Genomic DNA, 27267 nt, shown 5'->3' with positions numbered 1-27267 from the left:
AATAAACACTTTGAATCTTGAATCTTGAAAATTGGACATACCCTCAGAGTGCATAGCTGAATGTTCATGATTGCTATGTTAAGGTTAGGGTTAAGTTTTCGTCCCTTTATATTCCATTATATTCCATAAGGGATGCAAACTTAACCTTAAACCTACTCATGCACATTCAGCTTTTCTCATCAGAAGTAACACAAATGGTAAGGGAGCAAAAAAGGTATAGTTAATAAATGGCAAATGGGTGCAAAAGTCACATTAATTTGTGATTTGTTCTAGCTAAATGTGCAATAAATATTATGTTGATGTTTTCATTGGTATAATATTTAGTGATTGCAATCCACTACTCTTATTTCCTCTTGTCATATAAAAATTGTAACATGAGACTTTCCAACAAGACATGGAAAAAAATGACTATTTCCTCATAAAATATGCAGGACCATGTTTTCATTAATTTGGATTTATTATTAATAATAAATGTTTGAAAAGGAAACTGTAAGCAACAGCAGCAGTTGTTAAATCATAAAAAAGTAGTGATTTTACAGTTGTGTATCAGAATTTACCATAGCAGAAATTTGTATTAATTCTCACAGAGACAGGCTATTACCCAGCAGAGTGTGGGTGATTACATCAGTCTGCTAACTTTCATTAGTAACACAGGAGGATGACAGATCTGCATTCAAAGATGGACTCATGCAGCGTAATTTCCATAGGTACAACTTCAACTGCCAGAATAACAAATATCAGTTTTTTATGATTGAATATTTCATGCAGATAGCACAATTGTGTTTCTGCTTGACACTGTATGCATATGCACAAATGCAGAATATCTGACCTTTAAAAATAAGAATTATAGACTGACTGAACTGCTTTAAGGATTCAAATATTCGGTTGAACAGCGGGTGTGCAGATTGCCTGGGCTTCCCACTGATGTTAAAAAAAAAAAAAGTTCATCGTTCTGCAACTGATGTCACACTGGGAACAAAGTGACAAGCAGTGTATACGTTCTGTTCAATGATGACGAAGATGATGATGATAATAAATACTGCAAACTGGTCACATCAAACCATTGACATCCACTGATTTATAAAGTTCTCATTGCATACATTATGTACATATTGTGTGTGTGTGTGTGTGTGTGTGTGTGTGTGTGTGTGTGTGTGTGTGTGTGTGTGTGTGTGTATATATATATATATATATATATATATATATATATATATATATATATATATATATATATATATATATATATATATATATATATATATATAAAATAAAAATAGGCATGTGGAATGTATTTTCAAAAGCAGAAAGGGTAGGGGATGTCCTGTCATCATTTACATAGCATTAGGTTATGTATAACTTTTTGTCAACATCATGTCATAAGACCCTTTTTCTTTTTTACCTTGAACTTACAGTCATGGCTAAACTATTATATTCCCACAGCAAGCTCTGCAAATCAAATGTTTTAGTTTTGGGGTATAGTTTAGAGCTTGGGTTACATCAGGGTCTGCCAGTACATGTGACAGAGGACAGATCAGATAGCAAGGTCTGCTAGGACCACAGCTCATAGTAATAACAGTCCAATTACTAAATAGTTGGGTTACGACATCCATCAGTCATAGATGATCAGTTGTTACTAGAGCCCTTCCTATGCATTTGTTCTACAGACAAAATTACTTAAAGACTGTTTATAGAATTTTGTAATTGTGAATCCAAATGGATACCTTCAATCCAGGGGGCTTCACACACAGACAAAGTTTAGACCATCAAGGTCGTTTGACACCAATGTGAACTTTGGCCATTAAATTATCAGTGATACTGAAGCCAAATTGAATTATCTTACATTTATATGCACTTTTTGCCATTTTCACCAATTGGAAAACCTCCGATCTGTGTCGTATGTCAGGACATTTGAAACCTTAGTGTGAAAAATGCATTTGTCAGGTTACACTTCATAACATTTGGTCAAAAGCCAGTCTGCCTTAACAAAAAACAATGTAATTTTAAAAATCAACAGCTGATTATAAATAGGCCTTTATCCTTCAGACTGTTCAGCCCTTCTCTGCTTACATAAAGCAGAAAACAACAGTCGCTCCCACACAGCCAGAGAAAAACTGCAACAGGCTTGTTCCTGTCAGAGTGTTGCTCAGTGCTGAGGTCCACACAGGACAGAGTTGTTCCTGCTGGAGGACCTTGTGTCCCTTACTCTTCATCACTTCAGTTCTTTCTGCTGCTTATCAGCTCCAGTTAGTTGAAGCGCCTGAGATTGAAGGCCGGATTGTACCTTTTGGAGAAGGCTTAGATCCAAACCAGGACATCTAGAACACAAAACATACCAGTCAGCAGGTTTGGAAACAAAAAGATTTGCTCAGGTTAAAATGCTTTTATTTTGTACATACAATAACTTCGTGTACTGTTTCTTCATGTTAGTGTTATGAGTTGGATTCACTTAACAACTACCTGGTCATAAAGAGGTGCACATTAGTTAGATGTAATTCTTAGCATTATTGTTATACAAAAATCTTCATTTTAGATTTCAAGTTTCATTTACAAATTGAGCACTGATCTACAGAGCTTTAGTACTGCAGTATAAGATCAGCAGAAAAACAAATTTTGTAAGTAGTCCCATAATGGGAGACAATATTCTACCACCTGTTGTGAAAGCTTATCATGCTGTGGCTAAGGAACTATTAATGGCTGAGCATAAAAAAAAAAGCTTTTTCATTTATTAGAAAGCAATAAGATATATTTCCATAAACTGTCAATTGACTGTGCTTATTCCAAAAAATAAGAAAGACGTCTTTCATGTTCTAGTCCAGAGGACAGCAATATTTGGCAAAGGGAAATGAAAGTGAAATTTAAAGTGATGCTAAAGTAAACTCTCTGGAAAAAGATTCATTTATTAACTGTCTTATGTTTTAGCTCATTTTAGCTTTTGTAATATTGACCATTTGTGTTATCCTAAGCCCCTTTCAGACATTTACTCCTTTGTCAGGAGGGGGTGTATGTGTGAACGCAAGTATCCAAGTGAGATGCTACCAACAATATCATGTTGTACTTTTTTACTGTTCTTTCTGAAACGTGGGATACTATATGGTTAAACAATGGTTAAATTAATAAAACAATCTAAATTCAGAAAAAGTAGAGCAGCATTATTTATAATTTAATTTGTTCTCTTCAGAAATGGTGATTAGTCTTTTCCACCGTAATGAAATTATTGTGAAAAACATTCACAACACAAAACTTAAATAACCTTATACCCTTGTACCAACCTGTTTAGGATTGTCAATGGGAGGTGGTCTGTTTTGAAATTTGCTGCAATTGAGTTAAATGGAGAGTGAGTAACACCCACCTTGTACTCCAGAGTTTGCTTCAGCATGTCCTCTTCCTCACGAGTGAAGTTCAGCAGCACCGACACAGCTCGTATTAGCTGGTACGCCTAACGGAGCAACAAAGACAGAACAGATTCAGGCTGACGTATTAGAGCCAGGGTCTGTCACATAAATATTATATACCAGTCCTACTGCAGCACCAACACAAAAGCTTTGTTAGGTGCTGAATGAAATGCACTTGCCTCAGCCTCTCTGGATGACATAAATTTGAGGACAACATGTTTGAGGTACTCAAAATTGATTTCCCGTGAGTCATTGAGGTCTGAGGTGTTGGTCACGGTGGTGTTGGATGTCGGTGGGCTTGGGGTGGATGCTGGCGGTGGATCTGGACAAACCCTCTCTTGTTTTTCTTGTCGGCCGTCTGCCAACTTCTCTTTTCCTTCAACTTCTGACTCAGGCTTTAGCTTCTACAGACGACATAAAAGGAAATTACACTTACAGAGTAATATTCATCTATGTGAATCAGCAAGGAAATTTGAACCCCCTTAAAATGTTGTACCATCTATTCCAACAGTCCTGCAATAGTTTCTAAAGTTGAGAGGAGCTGATTCAGCAGTCTGGTAATTTTTTAAGTGCAGTTACATTTTTGTTTTTTTACAACACAATGACCCAAAACAAGCCTGTCTGCCTTTTTCTGCAAAAGGGAAAGTGATAGAGTGCTGCAAAAAGATGACCTGGTCTTCACAGTCACCCAAGCTTATGCCAGTTAAGGAGGTTTGGAATGAGTTGGACCACAGAGTAAAATAAACCCAGGCAACAAGAGCTCAATATAATGGAAACCTTTATAAGACTGCTGGAAAAGCATTCCAGCTGAAGGTCTCCTGGTGCTGGTGGACGGATATTATTTTTACTATTCAGCTTATTTTGTAATATGTACAAGAGAGTTAACAGAAACAAAAAGCTTTTAATGAGGTGAGTCCAAACTCTAAGTGTTACAATTATACGATGTAAATTTATAATAAAATTGTTTGTTGTCATTGAGTAATGTATAGAGTATAGATGACATCTTCCAGGTGAGATGGCTTAAGTTTATTTTTATCCAACAAAACCACAAATGAACAACCTTTGGTCTAACTGTGTCTTACCAGTTCTTTCTGTAATGTCCTCTTCAGTTCTGCCAGCCTCTGCTGCAGCTGCCTGATTGTCTGCAAGAAAACAACCAACAGGCGCTTTAGTAATCAGCTTGTAGAGGGGTTTTTTGTTGTTGTTTCCAAGTTTTTTCCGAGGCAGATTTCACTAGAACAACACACATTTCTCTGCCATGTGCTGTATAGACAAAACCAGGTTTTTAATTGGCTTTTTACCAGTCTGCATCATGTGCAGACTGCTCCTCCTACTCTTTAGTCTAAAACACACATGCAATCTTCAGTTTTTACCAAAAACACTTAAGCAGTGAGGTTTATCAGTAAATTACACATTCATTTACAAAAGATTTATAAATTCCACCTTTATAACAACAGATCAATTTCATTATTTGCATAAAACCATTAAGATAATACAGTTAAATAAATCGTCTCTTTGCTCTGACACAGTCTATAGAAGGTAGCAGCAGAACTGATCTGCTGTAGGCCAATGCTGATATATTATAAGACTAGAAAGGCTGACCCTGTTCTTGTCGCTGAGCTGCTGTTCCAGCTCTCTGTTGACTTTCTGAATGTGATCCAGATCATCCACAGTCACACTGCCGTTCTGATCCTCCTCACACACTTCAGGGCTGTGAAGCTGTTCTGTCAGGGTTTCCACCTCCACCTCCAAGTACGAGATCTGAACAACACACAACACACCACACTGATCTTCAATCTATGTTCAATGCAACGAACTTGTGATTAGCATTTAATGCTAATCAAATAAATAAGGTTACAAAACAGCTTTGTCAGTGTTTTTGGAAGTAGGGTCACCTACCTGAACAGAGATCTAAGCTCCCAAAGAAACAACAAAATCGGATGTTTAGGGGTGGTCTCAGAAACAGATAGTGCTTACATTTCTCACAATTAAAAAAATGACAAGGGAAATTCATAAAATCTAATTAAGATTTAATATGGGGCGGCTGTAGCTCAGTTGGTAAAGCCAGTCCATGGACCACAGGGCCAGTGGTTCGATCCCCGGCCCCGGCTATATTTCAAAGTGTCTCTGGTGTTAGATTGCTAAGAGACAACTGAAGTACACACTATGACATTTCCATCTCTTATTTTTACTAAATGTAAAACATTTAGACATGACTGTATTTGCAAGTTCTGACCCGTGTCTGGCAGTTGTCGAGCTGCTGTGTCTGACTGAGAAGCTCCTCCCTCAGGCTGACGAGCTGGGAGTCTTTGTCCTGCTCCATATGCTCTAGCTGGGCTTGCAGACGCTTAACCTCCTCCTGCAGCTGGACCACAGACTTCTGCCGACTCTGTAGCTCTGCAACACACATTCAAACACACACTAACTTTATCACAGTTATTACACACAATAATATAATTTATTACCTCAATTGCTTATTATTAATTTGTCTCCTCCCTGTATATTGATACTGGAGTCAGTCAGTTAGATACAATATCTGTCTGGCTTCACTGTTTTAGATCAAATACTGTATGCTGAGTATTTAAGGCCATCTTTGTTCAATGATATCCACCACGTCTGAAACATTTTGGTTTCTTTGGTGAACACTTGAATGGGATGAAAATTAAACAATCCTACATCTTTTATAGAATAAAACTTTTTTGCTCTGTGTTGGCGTTGATATAGGCTGTGACCCTGTGCAGGGTGTACTTTGCCTCTTGCCCACGGGCAGCTGGCTTAGGCACCAAGCCTCATGACCCTGAACAGGATAAACGATAATGGATATATGAAAATGTGCATACGTGTGTGTGTGTATCTACCATTCTGGAGTGTTGTAATGTCTTCCTCTTTCAGCCTTAGCGTCTTATTGACCAAGTACACTTCCTGTTGTGAGGTCAGAAGAGAAGCGGCCAGCTCTCCAACCTGATGATCCAATACAGGCAAACAATTTTTTTATCAAACATTACATGCTTTCACTACCACACACAGAATGACAACCTCTTTCAAATTTCTTCTACACCATCCTATGTTGGTGACTTAATAAATATCCAGTGCATAGGGGTGCTTTATGACAATGCAACCACAAGGGGACAGAAGCCAGTGTCTTCTTGTGCCAGTCCCAAGTCTGGATAAATGCAGAGGGTTGTGTCAGGAAGGGCATCCGACGTAAAACACGCCAAATTAAAATGTGAATCATGACAATAACTTCTATACTGGATTTGTCTGGGCCCAGGTTAACAACGACCGCCACCGGTGCTGTTAACCTACAGGGTACCGGTGGAAATTGGACTATTGTTGGTCGAAGTCGAAGAAGGAGAGAAGGAAGGTGTGTTCGTAGGCAGAGAGAGAAGAGGAAAGCTAAGAATGTAGGACTGACAGTAGGGACTTTGAATGTTGGTACTATGACAGGGAAGGCTAGAGAGTTGATTGACATGATGCAGAGAAGGAAGGTGGACGTACTGTGTGTCCAGGAGACCAGGTGGAAAGGTAGCAAGGCTAGAAGCTTAGGAGCAGGGTTCAAGTTGTTCTACCATGGGTCAGATAGTAGGAGAAATGGAGTCGGAGTTATCCTGAAAGAGGAGTTTGTGGGGAATGTTCTAGAGGTGATTAGAGTATCAGACAGGTTGATGAGTCTGAAGCTGGAAATTGAAGGCGTGATGTTCAATGTTGTGAGTGGTTATGCCCCACAGGTAGGATGTGAGTTAGAAGAGAAGGAGAAATTCTGGAGTGAGTTAGATGAAGTGATGCAGAGATTCCCCAGAGGTGAGAGAGTGGCGATTGGTGCAGATTTCAATGGGCATGTAGGTGAAGGGAACAGTGGTGATGAGAATGTGATGGGCAGATTTGGTCTTCAGGACAGGAACGCAGAAGGTCAGATGGTGGTAGACTTTGCAAAGAGGATGGAAATGGCTGTAGTGAACACTTTCTTCCAGAAGAGGCAGGAACATAGGGTGACATATAAGAGCGGAGGGAGAAGCACTCAGGTGGACGACATCTTGTGTAGATGTTGTAATCTGAAAGAGATCAGTGACTGTAAAGTATTGGTAGGGGAGAGTGTAGCCAGACAACACAGGATGGTGGTGTGTAAAATGACTCTGGTGGTGAGGAAGATGAATAGGACAAAGGCAGAGCAGAAGAAGAAGGGGTGGAAGTTGAAAAACGAAGAATGCTGTGTAGTTTTCAGGGAGGAGCTGAGACAGACTCTGGGTGGTTTGGAGGTGCTTCTAGATGACTGGACCACTACAGCTAATGTGATCAGGGAGACAGGTAAGAGGGTACTCGGTGTGTCATCTAGAAAGAGGAAAGTGGACAAGGAGACTTGGTGGTGGAACAAGGAAGTTCAGGAGTGTATACAGAGAAAGAGATAGAGATGGGAAGGATGTGCAGCAGGTTAGAGTGATTAAAGATAAGGATGTGCAGTATTGACAGGTGCCAGGAGTGTGATTGGAAGATGGAAGGAGAACTTTTAAGAGTTGATGAATGAGGAAAATGAAAGGGAACAAAGAGTAGAAGAGGTGACTGGTGTGGAGCAGGAAGTATCAAAGTTTAGTAAGAGTGAAGTGAGGAGGACATTGAAGAGGATGAAGAGTGGAAAGGCAGTTGGCCCTGATGACAAACCTGTGGAGGTATGGAAGTGTCTAGGAGAGGTGGCTGTAGAGTTTCTGACTAGTTTGTTTAACAAGATCTTGGACAGTGAGAGGATGCTGAGGACTGGAGGAGAAGTGTACTGGTGCCCATTTTTAAGAACGAGGGAGATGTGCAGAGCTGTGGCAACTACAGAGGAATAAAGCAGCTGAGCCAAACAATGAAGTTGTGGGAAAGAGTAGTGGAAGCTCGGCTAAGGGCAAAGGTGAACATTTGTGAGCAGCAATATGGTTTCATGCCTAGAAAGAGAACAACAGATGCAGTATTTGCTTTGAGGATGCTGATGGAGAAGGACAGAGAGGGTGATAGGGAGTTGCATTGTGTCTTCATAGATTTAGAGAAAGCGTATGACAGGGTGCCGAGAGAGGAGCTGTGGTATTGTATGAGGACGTCTGGAGCAGCAGAGAAGTATGTTAGAGTGGTGCAGGACATGTATGAGAGCTGTAAGACAGTGGTGAGGTGCTGTAGGTGGGACAGAGGAGTTCAAGGTGGAGGTGGGTCTGCATCAAGGATCAGCTCTGAGCCCCTTCTTGTTTGCTCTGGTGATGGACAGTCTGACGGATGAGGTTAGACAGGAATCTCCATGGACTATGATGTTTGCAGATGACATTGTGATTTGTAGTAAGAGCAGGGAGCAAGTGGAGGAAAGTCTAGAGAGGTGGAGGTCTGGTCTGGAAAACAGAGGAATGAAGTTTGGCCGCAGCAAGACAGAATACATGTGTGTCAATGAGAGGGACCCTGGTGGAACGGTGAGGTTACAGGGAGCAGAGGTGAAGAAGGTGCAGGACTTTAATTACTTAGGGTCAACGGTTCAGAGAAACGGAGAGTGTGGACAAGAGGTGAAGAGGCGAGTGCAGGCAGGTTGGAACGAGTGGAGAAAAGTATCAGGTGTGTTGTGTGATAAAAGAGTATCAGCGAGAATCAAAGGAAAGGTGTTCAAGATGGTGGTGAGACCAGAGATGTTGTTCGGCTTAGAGACAGTGGTACTGAGGAAAGAAGGACAGCTCAAGCTAGATTCTTTGGAGATAAAATCAGAGAGGCCAGATTGAGGTGGTGTGGACATGTTCAGAGGAGAGACAGTGAATATATCGGTAGAAGGATGCTGAGGTTGGAGCTGCCAGGCAGGAGGTCTAGAGGAAGACCAAAGAGGAGATTTATGGATGTAGTGAGGGAGGACATGAAGTTAGTTGCTGTGATTGAAGAGGATGCAGAGGACAGGGTTAGATGGAGGCACATGATTCGCTGTGGCGACCCCTGAAAGGGAACAGCCCAAAGGAAAAGAATGCTGCTTTATGACAGTAAATTCTGCAAGATGTGTTTTTACCTGTGTTTGCAGCTCCTCCTTTTGTCGTCTGCTTTCTTCCAGAGCTTTAGCGATTTCTGTGCTCACTGTCTGACGGCTGTTCAGCTCTGCCTGAAGGAAAACATGCACAAAAACAGGGACTAAGGACTACAAATACTCTCTGCTCTTCTAAATTTTCTCATGAGGCTCCATACTGTTAGCATTGCTTTTTATCAAAAATCCTAGACAAAGCTGAACTGAAAGAAAGCACAGAGGCACTAATTCTAGACAGGTAACGGCTCTAAGTACAATTTAAGTAGACCTAGCATAGCAGGCAGGACTCCAGGTGCAGACTGTACAAAGATGGCACTCAGACAACCCAGCACATAACAACAGGGTGGAAGATGCTAGCAGGAAGGGTATACATGGGACACAATACCCAAGTGCCTGGCATAGTGTACTGAAACATCTCTGTCAAGGACAGGCCGGAAGTCCCAAAGTCAAAATGGGATGCAGCCCTGAAGAAGGTTGAGACTGACCAAGCTAACATCCTGTGGGACTTCCAGATACAAACTAGAACATCTCAGTCCAGAAGAGTGCACTGCTAGGAACATCCAAGATACTCCGCAGGACCCTAAAGCTCCCAGGCCTCTGGTAGAGGACCCTAACTTGATTAAAATATATATATTATTTCAATAGTTTTTCTTTGTCAAATCTGCCTGAACCTGACAATGGGTCGTAAGCAAAACTGAAAGCTTAAGACAAAACTAACACCATGACTTGGTCCTTCTTTAGAGAAACTTTACTTTACTCTAATATTAGTGGCTCTCCCACTATTCTATACTTTCGTGTACTTTGCTACTAATAGTAGTTGGGATTAAGGGAGTTTTTTTATAAACATATCTTTACTGAAAAACAAACAAACAAATAAAATTCAGTCCAAGAATCAAAAAAATTGCCTGTTGGTGTGAAAGTTAGTGTAAATGGTTGTCTGTCTGTGTATGTTTCTCTGTGGCCCTGCAAAAGATTGGTGGTCTGTCCAGGGCGTACCCCACCCTTCACCCGATGAGAGCTGGGATAGGCTCCCCCCCCCCCCCATCCACATAGGATAACCGGTGACAGATAATTAATTGATGGATAGATGAAATTCACTCCAATGTAAACATGTGCATTTCTTGAAATGAAGTTTACCCTGCATTGCTCCAGCTCTTCTGTTTGCTGTGTTAGTGTAGAGCTAATTTCCTTCTTCTGCTTCACCAGGTCAGCCTAACATGCACAAGAACAGGAAGGTGCAAATATTAATTAAAACATGCCAAATGACGTCCAAACAGGTAAGCTAAAGGCCATGTTCTCTCACTGCAGTAAGTACATCTATATAAACTAGGTTTGTTACGCAATGTAAAAAAAAAAAAAAAATTCAATTGAGGCACAACTTCCACATTAGTACAGATTTAGCATTAATTATTTAAAACACAATTTATTTTTAATATTATGTGTTATTTTGACAGTTTTAATATCAACAATATTCTTGTGCCGAATGAGCTAAAAACAACTATTCTACTGGGATTAACTAAAATGGTGTCCCAGCATGAATACATCCGAGAGGTCTGGCTAACAGAAAAAAATCAAAAGAGTTCCCAGTGAAAATCAGAACATACCACCTTATCCTGCAGCATCTGTTTCTCTGTGTGCAGAGAGGTGATGCTCTCTTCCAGCCGACTGGCCTTCTCCTGACTCTGCTGCTTGAGCAAACATACCTCCTGATCCAGAAAGGCTTTCTCTGCACTCCACTCTCCTTGCTGAACAAAACACACACACACAGTTAAACACATTCATACAAAAACTTTAACTTGATCTTAACCAGATACAATCCATACTATTAAAAGGCTATACATTTCTTTTGTCCAAGTGGGGCTTGAACCTCTAACCCTATGGTCAGTGGGTGGCAACTTTACCAAATGAGTTACTGTCGCCCCCATTAAAAAGTTAAAAAGTTATCAATAGTATGTATAAAATATATCAATGTACATGCTATGAGCTACTCTCTTCTAAATCTGCCACAGTGTCATTCTTCATACAACTATCAGGTAATAAAGTATGGAATTTTTGCCTAGTGGTTTTACGCTTTTGATTCTAAAACCCAACTCCTGGGTTATGTTCTATTGTGAATAAAATATGGTTTGATGAGATTTTTACACATCCTCCCAACATTGTTGGAATAAGGGTTGTATTTTGGTTATATTTGTTGGGCAAATAAATACTGGAGAAGCTATTTTAAATGACTTAAGATATTTGAATCTAATTGACTTGTGTAATCTTTACAAGCATTTTGTGTATAAGAAATTTTTATTGATTTAATTTGACTACGTGACTAATTTATGAACTAATTGACTAATTTATTGAAAATAATAGCAATGTAAGACTTTTGCTCATGTGAAATACTGAGTACTTAACATTTCTCTTTAAGAACATTCAAAAACAGATCTCTTCAGAGTAATCCAAATCAATAAAAAAGGTAAAAAAAAAAAGTACTTGATTGCATAAGTATTCACCAATTGGTTTTACAAGCCATAGAGTTACAGTTGTTAAATAAAGATCAGAAAGGTCCAGCTACTGGTGAACCATGAAATGGAGAACAGTTAACTTTTTCAAAATATACTTGAATGTAGGTGACTTTGAAATGTTCTTCTAAAAAGATATTAATTCGACCATGATGAATAATTAAAAACCTGTTGCTGATGAATATTTGGTGCAAAAAAACCCAAAAGTTCAAAACAAAAACAAACAAACTACTAACTGTTGTGCTCTGACTTTTGTGATACTCACCAGTTTATCCAATTGGTGCCGTTTCTCTGTGACCTCGAGCTCTGCAGTCTTCAGTGTCTCACTTCTCTCTAGGATTTGCTGCTCCAGGTTAGCCATCTGAAACAAAACGAAACGAAAACAAAATAAACATTTTTTTTTCTTTTCCTATCTGTCCCAATATGCATCTTGCATCTCATAAAACTGAATATTTCCTCTCATAGGACTTTGTTTCAAAAGTTTTTAGGTAGCTTTTTTTTTTTTTTTTTTTTTTTTTTTTGCTTTGTACCTCACCTAAGTTGCTAAAATAAAAGCATCTGCAAAATGTCTAAATATAAACCTAAACAATTAAGCAGAAGTCTGGATTTTGGGTTTTTTCTGGTGGCTTAAAATTGATCTGGAGTCATTTTGCCATAGGTACAAGTTCATGGAATTTAGTTGGAACGAGATGAAGTCCTTTTTTTAGATACAAATAGTTAAGTTTCCTTAAGATAAGAATCTGTTGATGTAATCCTCACAATTTAATTCCATATAGTCATAAGTGGTAAAATAAAAAACTGAATAAATGCTTACACACTCAGATTTAAAAATATTTCTCAAATGAAAATCAATACTTCCATCAATAGACACAATACTTCAATTTGATGCCATCTTTCAAGGTATTTTAGTAACTTAATCAAATTCATAGCAGGCTGATAATCTATTACCCCAGTGCATCCTGGGTGATATTAACTTTTTTCTACATACTACATGCTACTACTAATTCTAACTGTCCAACATTATTTACCAGTAGTCACATCATCAACACTCTAATAATTAAATTAATGCTCATCATGCTTGCAACTCTCTCTTTTGGCCTTTATCAAAAGTTCAAACACAAGATAACTTCATTCAAGATTAATATATCAATCCTCAAACAGTTTTCCATAAACCAAATTAGCTAGATTTAGCCTGATAACAGTGTGTTAGCCTGAATTATTTCAATTGAAGAACAGGGTCCAGTACTTCAAACTACCACGAGTTTTACATCCCAAATTAAAATCCTTGTGTAGCACGTAAACAGTGCCGCTGGTGAGAGACAAAATTTTACTTGTTGCAGCAAAGTGTCCGATTACTTACCTGTGCGTCAGTTCTCTCTCTGTAGGACCTGGAGGACTCGTCTTTGTGACGAAGAAGGTTCTGCAGCTCAGTAATATTGCAGCTCATTTTGGAAACCTGAAGTCAGACAGCAGAGACGCGTATTGAGCTGAGAGGCATTTGGCCACCACTTTATTACTTATTCTAACTTAGAGGAGTTTTGACTCTATCTTAAGAAGCATTTGGGACTGGAAAAGGATTGGAAGTTATAGTGACTATACAGGAAAAAGACTTGGGATGAAATATAGAGGGAATTGTTTTGTTTACCCTGCAATTGTGCAGCGTTTTGCACAAATTGGGGCCAACTTACAGCTTAATTAATAATTCCAAAATAACAGTCTATTTATATCCATACCTCAATGACCACTGTCTGCTAATTTAGCACAGTGAGTAACAAGCTCCTCAGTTATCATTCTGCAGATGTGATAGCACACAGCACAATTACAGCTGCATTGACTTAATCAGAGATAAGCGTTTAGGACTGAATTAATAAACTGCTATACCTGTGCCTCCAGAGAACCGACAGTATCAGTATGGTTTGTCCGAACAGCTAGTAGCTCCGCTCTGGTCTCTTCTAGACTTTGCTCTATGCTGGACTTCTGCAAAGGTAAAAACAGCACTAACATAAAGGTTCTACGCTTCTCTTTTCTTCCCAAAAAAATCAATCTGAAGTCTCACATAAAATGTCTGGGACAGAGATAGTACATTGTGATCATATTCTAGTAGTTTTAAAAGCATTTTGTGTGATCTAAAAAACAAAACAAAACACCACACCACTAAATGCTCCTCCACCATGATGTGTCATCTGACATTTAGTTTAAATAATCTACCAAAAAAACATTGCAAATTGTCTGTTAATTGCAAAAAAGGACATAAAATAATCTCCAAACTTTCATCTGAAGGTTTTTTTTTACCTCCTGGAGAAGCTCCTGTAGATGCTCATCCTGGCTCAGGTTCCCCTGAAGTCGCCTCTCTAGAGATGTGACTTTTTTTTGAAGGCTCATCAACAGGCGCTCTTTGTCCTCCTCTGTCACAGCAGCCTGATTATATATGTAGATAAATATAAAAGAGCACAGGTCCCTTATCTTTCAAACTAAAATCCTTTCAGTTTAAAATCCAGAAACTTGTTTCACCAAAAAGATGATACAATATTTACAGACCGATTATAGAACCTTCTGGTAATCTAAATTAGTTGTTCGAGTGCCTTGTTTGGACATCAACAGAGGTGTGATCAGATTCACAGATTTTTCTGTCTGTAATACTTGTGATCCTGAATTATTTAAAATTTGGTTTAAATCAAGTTAGATGGCGATCGTTCAGGGCTTGGACAAAGTTGGAAAGGTGGAGCGTTAAGGACATTATGACTACTTATAATTTGTTCCGCTGACCGTATTCTGACCTTTTGTTGTTGCAGCTTGAGGGCATCATGTTCACTCTGTAAATCATGAAGGGATTTCTCTAACATGGACGCCATACTTTGTGACTGTAAAACAAAATTTCAAACAAAACTAAAAAAAAATGTATTTATAGTATTGATAACTATAATAAAGAATTATAATTTTTACTACAGTTTAGGTTACACACTAACCTTCTGGAAGTCTTCAGAGACCTGCTGAATGACTGACTGAAGCTCCTGGCATCGTCCCTCTAGCTCACTGATCTTCTTGTCTGCCTCCTCTCTGAGCAGCAGCAGTTCCTCTCTACGCAAATCCAATCATATGCACTTTTTCTCTTTGAACTTCTTTTACAAAACCTAGTCCAAACTATAACAGGCCATAATAAACTTTTTTAGGCATATTTGTAACATAGTTGTTTTGTCTGGGGGATTGTGATTTAAAATTAATTGGAAGTTTTCAGTCTGATGATACAGTCAATTCAAATGCAAACTCCAAACAAATGTTGGTATACGACACAACTTAATGTCAGACAAAAATCATAATTACATTTTCCAAACTTTTGAAAAATATAAACCCACACCCCACAAAGCAATGACCAATACAATCATGAATCTTTTCTTACCGCTCTATTTCTAGCTCTGTGTTAAGTCTGCAGCTCTCCTCGTAATGCTGTTGCAGAGCCTGAAGTTTCCCTCGAGTCTCAGACAGCCCACGTTTTGCCGACTGAGCTTCAGCCTCTTTCTGTTGGAGCTCTGTTTCCCTTTGGCTCAGCTGCTCCTCCTTCCTCAGCAGCTGGTAAACATATAATAAAGGGTAAAAAAAAATTGTAACCAAATAACAAACCACTACCACAATTAAAAGGGCTGCTATAAACTCAGACTAACTAAACTAACTAAGTGCTTTGAAACACATGCAGTGCCCAGAGGCCTCTCTGCACTGAGGCTGACAGATGGCGCTTTGACCATAGCATACTGCAATTTATCCAGATATCAAAAAATTACAAAAAAAATAAAAAAATGTCAAACTGCATCACACCCCACTAAACAGCTTCACATGTACGCACCATGTGTTTAACTTTAGCGAGCTCCTGTTGCTGAAAGCCCTCCAGTTCATCCAGGTCATCTCTTTTCTGGAAGAGAGCTAAGCTTTGCTCTGTTAACTCTTCTAGTCGGGCTGACAAGGCAGCCTTCTCCTAAACAAAGACAACAGTTATAGTTTGTTGTCTATTTGTGGGGCATATGCAGATTCTATTAAGCCAAATTTGAAGCTTCTCTGTTGAGTTTATGCATTTTAACAGCAGTCTGTAGATCTTTTACTAAATGTGGTTCAATGTTGTATCTATCTCATGCTCAAGCACATTTCACAAGAACAAATTTCTAGAACAGCCTTCTTGCACCTAAAGAACATTGCCAAAATTAGGATCATCCTGTCTCCAAGTAATACCAATAAACTAGTCCATCCATTTGTTTCTTCTAGATTGGACTTCTGTAATTCCCTATTGTTGTGATTCCCCAGTAACTCCCTTAATCCAAAATGCTGCAGCAAGAGTGCTGACTGGATCTAGCAAGAGAGATCAAATTTATTCTTCACTAGCTTCTCTCCATTGGCTTCCCATTAAATCTAGGATAGAATTTAAAACCCTACTTCTTACGTTTAAAGCGCTGAACGGTCTCGCTCCTTCATATCTAAAAGACCTCTTACCATCCCAATAGACCACTTCGATCTCAGAATGCAGGCCTACTTGTGGTTCCCAGAATTTCCAAAGGTAAAATGGGAGGCAGAGCCCTTAGCTATCAAGCTCCTCTCTTGTGGAACCAGCTCCCAGTTCAGCTTTGGGAGGCAGACACCTACTACTTTTAAGACCAGGCTTATAACCTCGCTCTTTGTTAAAGCTTACAGTTAGTTAAAGTCATGCTGCTATGGGCTTACACTGCTGGGGGACCACCCCCCAATGCACTTAGCTCCTGTCCTCCTCTCAACCTGCATTTATTTGTCACCACTGAATGCCAACCTGCTCAATGTTTTGTTGTTGCTTCTTGTTGCCCTTTTCTTTTCCTCTCCACTTTCAGCTCACCCCAACCGGTGAAGGCAGATGGCCGCCCACCCTGAGCCTGGTTCTGCTGGAGGTTAAGGGAGTTTTTCCTCTGTTGCCTAGGGCTTGCTCAAGGGGGGGATTGTTGGGTTCTCTCTATACTTCTTTATAATCTTGACTTTATTCTGTAAAGTGCCTTGAGATGACTATGCTGTGAATTGGCGCTATGTGAATAAAGTTGAATTGAACTGAATTTTATCCAAAGCCCGTGGCTGCCATGCAAGGTGCTCACCTGACCCAGTGGACTGCCTTACCAACTGAGCTACAAATTAAGATAGTAATTAAGCCACCGGGTGTTAATTCGTGTTTCCTAAAATGTTTTAGTTAAAATATGACTGAATTGACGTTTGTCACGTACCAGTAAATATCCCTGCACCCATGTGGCAACGTGGGCGTATTAATATCAGTTATAACCTTGATCAGGAAATTACTTCACAATCTGCAGCTGAATCACCTTATCATACCAATAAAATTCATAGAAAGATCTTAAATACTACCATAAAATTCTGGATGGTCAACTTTGCAAACAACCAGACTAACAACCAGAATTAAATCCCGCCTTTTTATGAGATGATCTAGTTGTTCACTCTGAACCAAATTTTAACAAACTACTTTATTAACAGCTCACACAAACCAAGTTAAACAGACACATAAGAATTCAGTCCAACTACAAAAAGGTTAGGTGTGAAAGCACCCAATATTAATATTGCACTGCTTTTGAAGTCCTCAATGCCTCTACATTTGGTGCATCCCCAATTATTAAAGATAAATTAAAAGACTTGCTTTTTCAACACTGGACATCTTCTCCATCCACTCCTGCAGGTAAAGGATAAAAAGAGATTTAGTACACAAGCCAAAAATCAGCTGTGTGCAGTATGTTGGAGAGAGCTGAATTTACCTGATCCTTCTTCTCCAGTGCTAAAGCCATCCCCTCTGCCATTTTGGCTCTACTGGCCTGGTGTGTCTCATTCTGTTCCTGAAGTTTCTTTATAGATGCTGAGCAGGTAAAATGGTAGAGAGAAACAGAAAGAGAAAGATGGAAACCATACAGAGAGGTTTTGTATTCAAACAAAGAGAACAGAAATGCTAAATGCTAGTCAGAGGCACCATTAGTAGCTGTGAAGAAATAAGTGTATTTATCACAGAAGCAAAGATAGGAAAAAGCGATGCATGGCAGGTGACAAAAACTAAAATGCAGTTTGTTAAAACTAACATTGCAAGTTAGAAAATATAATCCACCCTATACTAATAAAATAAACACTGCATTGATCTCTACAACTCGCAATATTCTAGTACAACAATTAACAACGAACAGATAGTTGTACTATTCTTAGAGAATTAACATTAAAGAGTAAGACTCAGACTAACTATAATGTTTAAGTCACTGAAGCTGGTGCTAAAGGGAAGAGCCATGGCATTTAGACTCAAAAACGTTTCATGCATCACAGAGTCAAGAGATATAGAAAAAAGTTACCATATTGGCTTGATGGTGGCATTAGAGATAAATGGAATGCCTGAAGAAGTTTATCTTCTGGTGAGCATGAATGTTTTCTAAATGTAATGGAAACCCACAGGCAACTTCATGTCCACTGTATGCAGCTGTATCACTTTCCACTTGTCTAGTTTGCCACAGGCTCAATGTCCACTGGAAGCATTTTAGGAATTTAACATATTGAAGCACATTGTTCTTCTGCTGTCTAATATTAGTTAAGACTTGTTCTGCACTACATGCTTGCAATTTCATATTTTGGGGGCTATACTCCATCATTCATCAGTCAAGAGAGGACAAGCCAACACAGCTGCGTACAGTAGACATCAGGGTTTAGATATAAATATTTGGTGTGCACTAAATTATAACCAATAGATATAGTTAGAATTCGTCCTGACAACCATTGCAGGCTTTTATAAATCAGCAATGGCCAATCAGCAAACCCTGGATTCAATCTGAGGGGAGCTTAAAGACACAGGAGCTAAAACTATTTGTAAAGTACCACGGAGAGCTGAAGTACTCTAAAAAGGCCCATTTGAGGAAAAACATGTTTTTTATAAACTACAAATTGCCCAAAGTTATATCAGTAGAGCCCCTGAATAAAAGATATACCCATGATACATAATATGCCCTTTTTAAATAATAATGTTAATAATGGGTGTAGATGCAATCATAGCCCTAATGCATACTAGAGCAACTGGTGAACGCCACGTCATAAAGTGTATGTATCCTGTGTACATTAAACTGAAAGCAATGGGTGATATCTCTGAGTCAATACACACTACTAACTATTAGTAAAAGTGTGAGGCAGAGGGAGTACACCAACAAAGTACCAAAAAGTGCATACATAGCTCATTTATAGTTTGGGTGGATCTTTAGGAAAAAAAGAAAACGGGAAAAGCATCTGCTCTCAAAGCAAACTTCTAAACCCCACAATAACAATCTGGAACTTAAAAAACTTTGTGGGTAGAAGTGATGATACTATGTGGTGGGTATAACAGCTGATAGACAAATGAGAGAAAGGAAGCTAATCGGGAGGAGAGTAGAGGTACGTACAATCCTGATGTTTTTCTAATGCAATTTCAAGCTTGTCCTTGGTCTTCTGCATAATTCGTAGCTGCTCAGCGTAGTCTAGTGTCAGGAATGAGAGTGATGGGACGGGGTATCAACAGCATATACACACACACACATGCACGCCAACACAAGACCAAACACACAGGAGACAAACAGGAAGGAACAACAGGCACATAGTGGTAAAGAGAAAGGCAGGAGAGAAAGTGAACAAAAGTAGAGGGAGAAAACAAAAGGGAGAACATGATTGAGAAATAATGGAAGGTAAAAATACTAATGATTTTCTTATCTGAGAAAACCATACTTGGTTATAAGGTTGCATGAGAACATGCAACTATTAACCTTCTCTAACGGCATGAAGTCACATAAGCCACCCAAAGGAAATAGGCTATTCCACTAAAAAGAGGATAAATAAACATCCTAAAACTGGAAATACTTTTCCTCAATTAATATTTATCCAGGAAACAACAACAAAGATCATATTTCAAGACATTTTTATAAATCACCATTAATAATGGAATAATCAGGTTTGGAGAATGTTTCACAATTAAAAGAGGAAGAGGACACTGTGTAACAGATTTCTAACTACTGAACTTAGAATGGTGAGGAAGTGAAAGGCCCAATGAAAAACCAATTGCCAATTGCCAGCGCTAGCAGTTCTCTGGAGTTCCAATTATGATGCAAGCTTTTACTGCTTCTTTGGAGTTGGAGTTTGGAGTCTTTGGAGTTCCCTTACATTAAGGGATAAGTACTAAGGGTATATGGAAGCATCATCCAGTGATTTAGCATATCTGTCTCGTGTTTTTAATCATTTTTGGAGAACAGAGGTCTACAGCATAGACAACAAGCAATATTACGAAATGTTGCCTGTAAATTATGGATGCATTATGATTCATCCAATCCCACAGTGAATCCTGCACAATCTTGCAAGTTCAGACATTAGAAAACAATTTCAACATGCATCACAATCTTCTAGAAAAGCTTTTGTAATATCACGTTTTTCAGGCCACAACAATAATAAAAATAAAGGACAGTCGAATTCTGCAGGGTCATGGGGGGGTGGGGGGTGGTCATGTCAGAAAGCTTAGCATGAGCAGCTCGATTGCAAAGATTTAAATATCCCAGCTTTCAAACTGGTTCCTCACACAATTTAGTCATATTTCTTTGTTTGAGCTGCAGCCGCCACATGGCTCATGGCCCAGAGATTTCCAACTTATGAACACCATCAACATCAGTGTTATGTCCTATATTGGGTCCGTTTTATGTGTAAAATTTTTACAGTTATATTTGTTTATGTGGGTGTTTCATATGGATACTAATGTCCGTCAGATCTATGTATAGGTGCTGATGTTCATTAAGGGTGTTGCTTACAGTAAGAACAATAAGAATATTAATAATTGTTTTAAATGGGAGACAATTTAAGCTTGGTCATCAGACCTGCTTAAATACTGTTTAATGATCATCTGATTTCATTATTATCAGATAAGACATTAGTTTGAACTTCCTAATAATATGGCATTTACATTTTTATTATTGCTCAAGCCTTTACGAAATTATTATCATGGGTTGGACATTTAACATTACAATCAGCACACACCATTTAAGTTTGAATTACTAAACAAACAACTTTTAGAATGTGATAACAAGCAAGTGATACTGGCAACTTAGATAAAGTAGAAGGCAGTATCTCCAGATTCTCGAAGAAAACATCATGCAGTCAGCTAAGAATCTGAACCCAATAGCCTAGTAAAAGTCTTAATCTCAACCGTATTGAGAACTTATTCGTGGAACTCAAGGACAGGTTTGCAGCAAAAAGGCCTTTCAACCTCCAAGGATCTTAAAGCTTTTGCCCAGGTAAAAAAATTCCTAAGCAATTTTGTAATAATCTTGTCAGCAATTACGGGAATTGTTTGAAGGCAGTCATTACAAATACAGGCTTTGCAATTGATAACTGAAACAGGGTATGAATAATTTAAAACCCAATGAATTATTGTTTTTGTGCTGGTAAAAATGTTTGCTTAGGTTGTAAGTCCGAAATAAAATGTGTATGGCTGATGGCTTCCTAGCATTTTCTGTAAATGTTGTTTTTGGGGTGGGGAGTTACTGTATAAATAAGAAAAATCAAAATCCCTTTAGAATTAACAGGGGTATGAATCATTTTGGGCCTAACTGTATACGTGTGAGCAGGTTTGTAATCAGCTTTCTCCAACAGTGCATGTGAGTAAAAAAAGGATGCAGATGGAAAGAAGCGGGAAAGTGAAAAGCTGAACGGGGGAGATATCATTAATGAAGTAAAGCTGCATCGTTTTGAAAACAAAGTCAGTCTGACAAAAAAAAATTTCACAAAGTGCTTTGCAGAAGGTTTAAAAAGTACGGCAGTGCATTGCATTCACCAAAGATAAAACAAATTTGAGACCTCATCTCGTAATTACAAAATAGGGATTGTCACTGATCTCGTAATTTTGAGGTGCAGAACTACGGATCTAGTGTTCCTGAGTTATGTTTCTCGTAATTATGAGATCCAGATATCGTATTTACAAGATGAAGATCTCGTAATTGTGACATTTTCATTCATTTTCAAATATCATTTTGAAAATTAAACGCAAAATTTTATATTTAAGATCGTATTCGGTAAGTCTTTCAATCGCCTAAATAAAATTGAGAATTAAGAATTAAATTGGCTTAGTTGGTAGAGTGACCGCCTACCGACCATGGGATCGGAGGTTCGCTCTTTCTGACCACATGTCAAAGTGTCTCTGGGCAAGACACTGAATCCCCAACAGCTCATGCCCCTTCCCAGCCATGCAGTGGCAGTCCCATGCCCAGTAGAAATTGGGGAAGGTTGCATCAGTTAGGGCATCTGGTGTAAAGACTGTGCCAAATCAACAACAGGACAAATGATCGGCTGTGGCAACCCTGAACTCACAGGACAAGCTGAATGGACAAAAAAAAAAAAAAAATAAGTCCTAAACCATGATGCCACTGTTGTCTCACATAGTGACAAATTAACAACCACTATAACTTTTCTACACATCTTGATCTCCGGATTATTAAACATTAAAGGTTAAAAGTGTTCCCTCCTGAGAAGAGAAACAGGAAGCGTTGTCTTACCATTTATACAGAAACTTGCACTGTGGGCTTCAACTTGGCCTCATTTTTAGACTATAGGTTTACATTTAGCAACAATAAATATGCACAATTGGCTATTAATTGGCTTTTCATTTTTGCGTTGTACAGATAACTCACTGATTTCCTCGTATCAATATTATAGCCTATATGTTGACTATTTGGTAAGTCCACTGAATTATCTATCAACCTTTCTGTTCTACTATACGAGTTTTGGCAGTATTGAAAACTGTTACTTAACTACTGTGATACTGAAGACATCCTCATATTTATGAGATCCCTAAGGCATAATTACCAGATACGAGAAACAGAACTCGTAACTTTAAGGTGCGCATCTCGTAATTTCTGAGATCTCTAATTTTCTTTTCTTTGGTGACCGCAATGCACTGCTGTAAATTTAGTCTCTCCTGCTGATTTTTTAATTTTAATTTAGAAAGTCCATGCTAGTGATCAGATTTGTATTTCTACTATCTCATTTCCTCTATCTTCCCCTGCACGGCCATTCTGCAGCAGCATAAAGACACCCTAAATTTAAAAAATAAAGAAAAGTCAGAAAGCACAATTTTCCCTCACTCTAATACTCTCCTTTCGGCTTATCCCGTGAGTTGAGGGTCGCCACAGCGGATCATTGTCCGCATGTTGATTTGGCACAGTTTTTCCGCCGGATGCCCTTCCTGACGCAACCATCCCCAATTTCTACCGGGCTTGGTCCGGCACTGCATCGCTGGGGAGGGGGAATGAGCTGTTAGGGGTTCAGTGTCTTGCCCAGGGACACTTCGACATATAGCCAGCGCGGGGGATCGAACCACTCACCCTGTGGTCCATAAGCAACTGCCTTTACCAACTGAGCTATAGCCGCCCCTCTGAGCTATAGCCGCACAATTTTCCCTCACTATACAGTTAAAATATGAGAGTTTCTTAAGTGCACGTAAACTTTGTTCCTCGATTACCCAAGAAAGTAGATTTCTTTGAGTAACCTGCTTACTTACAGTAAGTGCATGTGAACACAGTCAAACAGCTGCCTAACCTCAGTCAGACATTTCCTACCTGACAGCTTGGCCTCTAGCTTCCGGATTTGATCATTCCTTCTGAGGAGCTGGGCAGATAGGTCATCCCTGGAGCTGCTGCCATCAGATGCCTAAAGACACACACACACACACACACACACACACACACACGTATCAGGTAGCACTTTGTATTCAGCAAGTTCATACTAAAGAACTAAACAACGTATCCATTTCCGTATTCTTTCACAGTCGGTCACAAACGTGATTATTTATGTTGTTTCATTGTGAGTTCAAGAAAAGGCACCATTGGCTACTTAGGTTACTAGTCAGAAGTTCTGGGAACTCACTGGATATCAGTTCTACTAATCAAATCCAATAATTGAAGTTAACGCTTGACATTTTCATTGTACATGGATCTGGAAATGTCCCAGCAGTTAGTATTGTCATTGTACCAGAAATGCAATATTGCATATCATTTGGCAGAATTTATCCTTGGCAACATCACTGAATTATTTAACAAGGCGCAACAGGGACAGCACTACAGCCTAAGGAGCCTCGGGTTCCCTATGACCTATTACACTATTTATGTAAATGTTAAAGAACAGAGAGATGCATTTCATTTACAGGCCATGACAGCAACATTTCCATTAAAAAACTGAATAGGTAAGAGTCAAACCCCTTCAAACCCTTAATAATATCACTAAGTGCAGACAGAGCTTACAAAAAGAACAGCTAGAACCCAAAACACACAACAGACAAAGTCATCAATCAGTCAGTGCAAATGACTAACCAGAGCTACACGTCACACTGGTTGGTCTTAAGAATACAGAGTAATCTTCCAATATGCACCTAATTCAAAAGAGAACAAACAACTGCATTGTCACTATACATAAGTATGTCAGTCACACCCGAACCCTGTTACATAGAAATACCCGATTTCAATTAGAAGCCAACATTCATATCAGAACACTGATCTCAAATTCTTTTTAAGACTTTTCACAACCTATTCAGTAACAAATGGTAAATGACAGATGAGTTAAGCAATTTTGATTTTATTTACATTAAAGCTGAACTGAAAACAGTAAAATATAAAATCTTACGGCTATCTTTCCATTTGAGCAGTAGCTATGTTATTTATTTTTTTTTATTCTGATTTGACTAAACAATACTGAGTTACTTTTCTCATCTTACTGCTATTTATTCCTTTGGAAACAAAGTGCATGTCTCATTAAGCCAAACTTGTTTTACAAGACAATTTAAAATTAAACAGTAAAAAGTGGCATATTTATTCTCTCCCAACAGCCCCAAATGCAAATTATATTCAATAAGAGCAAGTGACTGAATGGATGTGTCTAATATTTGGCATACAAGCGCAATTCAGTGTCTGTCACTCTGGAGCCTGGATTTGCTGTTTATCTGTGCTGTGACCTTTACTGTTGTCCAAAAACTTTTTTTTAGGTCTGCATTTTTAAAGGAAGGAACATTTTTGTTTGCAATATCAACAATGGAGGTCTACAGCACTGGCTGCAGACACATAAATAGAAGACATTTATTTAAGTAATCTCTTAACATATCCTAAAAAGCATTCGTTAAGTAAATCACATTACATTATTATTGGTCCTATTTCACACTGTGGCAGAAAGTTTGACCATTTAATAATATGAGAAAGGAGATTAAATCAGTGTCATATCCAAACAGCTGCTGATTATAGACCAAAAATGAACATGCAAACATTCAAAGATTTAGAAAACAGAGTAGTTCTGATTTCACAAAGCACTTACGAAGTCATCCCCCGAGTCTGCCCCCACTGAGGTAATTGACTCCTTGCTGATGGTGCGTGGTATACGAACACCACTCCTAGGCGCTGTGGCTGCTTCCTCTGCGATCTTCTTCTTCAGCTTGGCAAACATGTCCGTCCTCTCCGTATGTCTTTTTTAGTGCAGTTTACAGTCTATGTACAGTAAATGTATCCGCAGAAGTTTATGGATCCATGTTCTGAGGGCTAAAACAGAGCCATGTCATGCAGCACCACTCAAAAGTTTGTACTCGTAATTCCACTCTGCTACATCTAGAAAAATAAGAGGTACAGTTATTAAAATGATCAGACTGACTGCCACTTCTCACATTTTAATGAGCCCAACAAGATCAATAACTAGTGAATTTTACATTAATGTTATCATATACAGTACAAAAGAGCTATTTTGATATATAAGTGACTGAGAACTGTCAGTCTTTCATTGTTGTTGTTTGAATCTCTACTCTTGACCTACACACAACTCCTGGCAAAGAATCTAACTTAGTAGGTGGTATTTCAATGATGGATTAAGTAGATTAATCAGTTTTTGTCAATGTAATGTCACTGTGAGCTGAGAGAAATAGTTTTTAAAAAAATGAAAATAAACATCTCTCCACAGGCGTCGAGGGCGTTTAACAGATAATTTTAGTACGTGGAGCAGATGACAACCATTTAAATGCACCAGACCTTTAACTGCTTGAGTTAAGTGCAAGACTTAAGCGTCACAAAGAGACCAATTATACAATGGTGGAGTAATTCGGTTTTTAATTAACAATAAGTACCGTGACAAGCCAAACCTGCTTCCTAGGAGTTTGTAGTTAGTTAACGTTAAAGCTCCTTTCATGTCTACGCTACGGTGTATTTTAACTATCAACCTAACGTAACTCAACCTTCTAGGAAATATGTTACACTTGTGGGTCACAGAAAGCTATAAAGTACTATAGGTTCTAAAGATTGTTAACCTCATTAACGCATATTAAGGTACAATTACTACTATTTATTGGCAGACAGCTAGCCAAAGCTATCTCTTCTAGCCATAACAATGAGAGTTAACGTTACGACCACCGGCTGATGTTAGCTTTCGGTGGCTTGCTTCTTCATTGAAGTTGTCTTTGTCTTACCATATTAACTGTGAAAATTATCAGTCCGTTACGCTTCAGGGAGCGCAATAACCATACGTTGGCACTTTCTGTTTATACCCTCAAAGAATACCTATCGTTGTGTCACTCGACATGAACTCGATGGGGTTATCTCGTCTGACAAGCTAGCTAGCTGGTGAGCTACACGTCACAAAGTACACTAACACAGATGATTGACGACGTCACGGCGGTGCCTCCGTTCATTGGCTAGAAGAGCTGAGAGGCAATGAAGTGCTGCTGGCAACACGCGCCACCTGTAGGCCATAAAAATCAACAACAGTCTATAGAACAGCATGTTATGTTTTCGGGAAGGGGTGGTCGACTCATTAATATTTCTTCCTATTTATTTTTTTTTAATCAGAAGAGGACATATATTATGTTGATCTACTTTTACTCAACTCCACTTAAAAAAGTAGAAGATGTAAGCACTACTACTACAAAACTAGTACGTTACTGTTCCTATTTGTAGTGGAATACTTTATTTAGGCAAGTACTTGCACTTTCACTTTAATACCGAGTTTGTTTGGCTATTTCTATCCCTCTGCCTGAGATGATCCAGCTTATATAGTTCAGCTTTTTGTTAGCTAATATATAAGTATAATAAAAATCAGAAATATATTTTTCATGTAGTCCAGGGGTCATCCCAGCTTCAGAATGTTATATACCAGTAGCAGGGTGTGTTTTTGAAGCATCTGCCATAAGGAAGCATCTGGAAGGCACCTGACATCATCATCCTCATCATTTCAGACATATAAGGCTACAACATCATCTGATCTGACCTAACAAACTTCTAATGAACACTAGACAGTTTACTAACAACCTTATGTTTATATACAAAAGCAACAAAAAGTAACC

General features: G+C 38.8%; 1 protein-coding gene across 4 annotated transcripts; it reads right to left on the bottom strand.

Annotated features, from left to right (window-relative positions):
* Positions 1–438: 438 nt before the first annotated feature.
* Positions 439–26603, bottom strand: golga1 (golgin A1). Of its 4 annotated transcripts, none has more exons than XM_067521061.1 (24): positions 26395–26601; positions 25260–25546; positions 23519–23609; positions 19331–19405; positions 17684–17781; positions 17569–17601; positions 15757–15885; positions 15316–15485; positions 14885–14996; positions 14696–14779; positions 14211–14336; positions 13800–13895; positions 13279–13374; positions 12184–12279; positions 11016–11156; positions 10549–10623; positions 9400–9489; positions 6251–6353; positions 5629–5789; positions 4995–5153; positions 4475–4534; positions 3572–3796; positions 3350–3436; positions 439–2315 (listed from the first exon to the last, which is right to left on the bottom strand). In XM_067521061.1, the coding sequence occupies exons 2-24, from the start codon at positions 25386–25388 to the stop codon at positions 2235–2237; spliced, it is 2517 nt and encodes an 838-aa protein (XP_067377162.1). In that variant the 5' UTR covers positions 25389–25546; positions 26395–26601; the 3' UTR covers positions 439–2234. The 4 variants fall into 4 exon arrangements, with proteins under 4 accessions (XP_067377162.1, XP_067377163.1, XP_067377164.1 ...); XM_067521062.1 differs by having other exon boundaries at positions 25260–25480; XM_067521063.1 differs by lacking the exon at positions 19331–19405 and having other exon boundaries at positions 26395–26603.
* Positions 26604–27267: the final 664 nt, after the last annotated feature.

This window comes from Channa argus, chromosome 11 (assembly GCF_033026475.1).
Source record: "Channa argus isolate prfri chromosome 11, Channa argus male v1.0, whole genome shotgun sequence".
Taxonomy (NCBI): domain Eukaryota; kingdom Metazoa; phylum Chordata; class Actinopteri; order Anabantiformes; family Channidae; genus Channa; species Channa argus.
The sequence above is the reverse complement of the archived record's forward strand: the minus strand, read 5'-3'. Positions and strand labels throughout refer to the sequence as shown.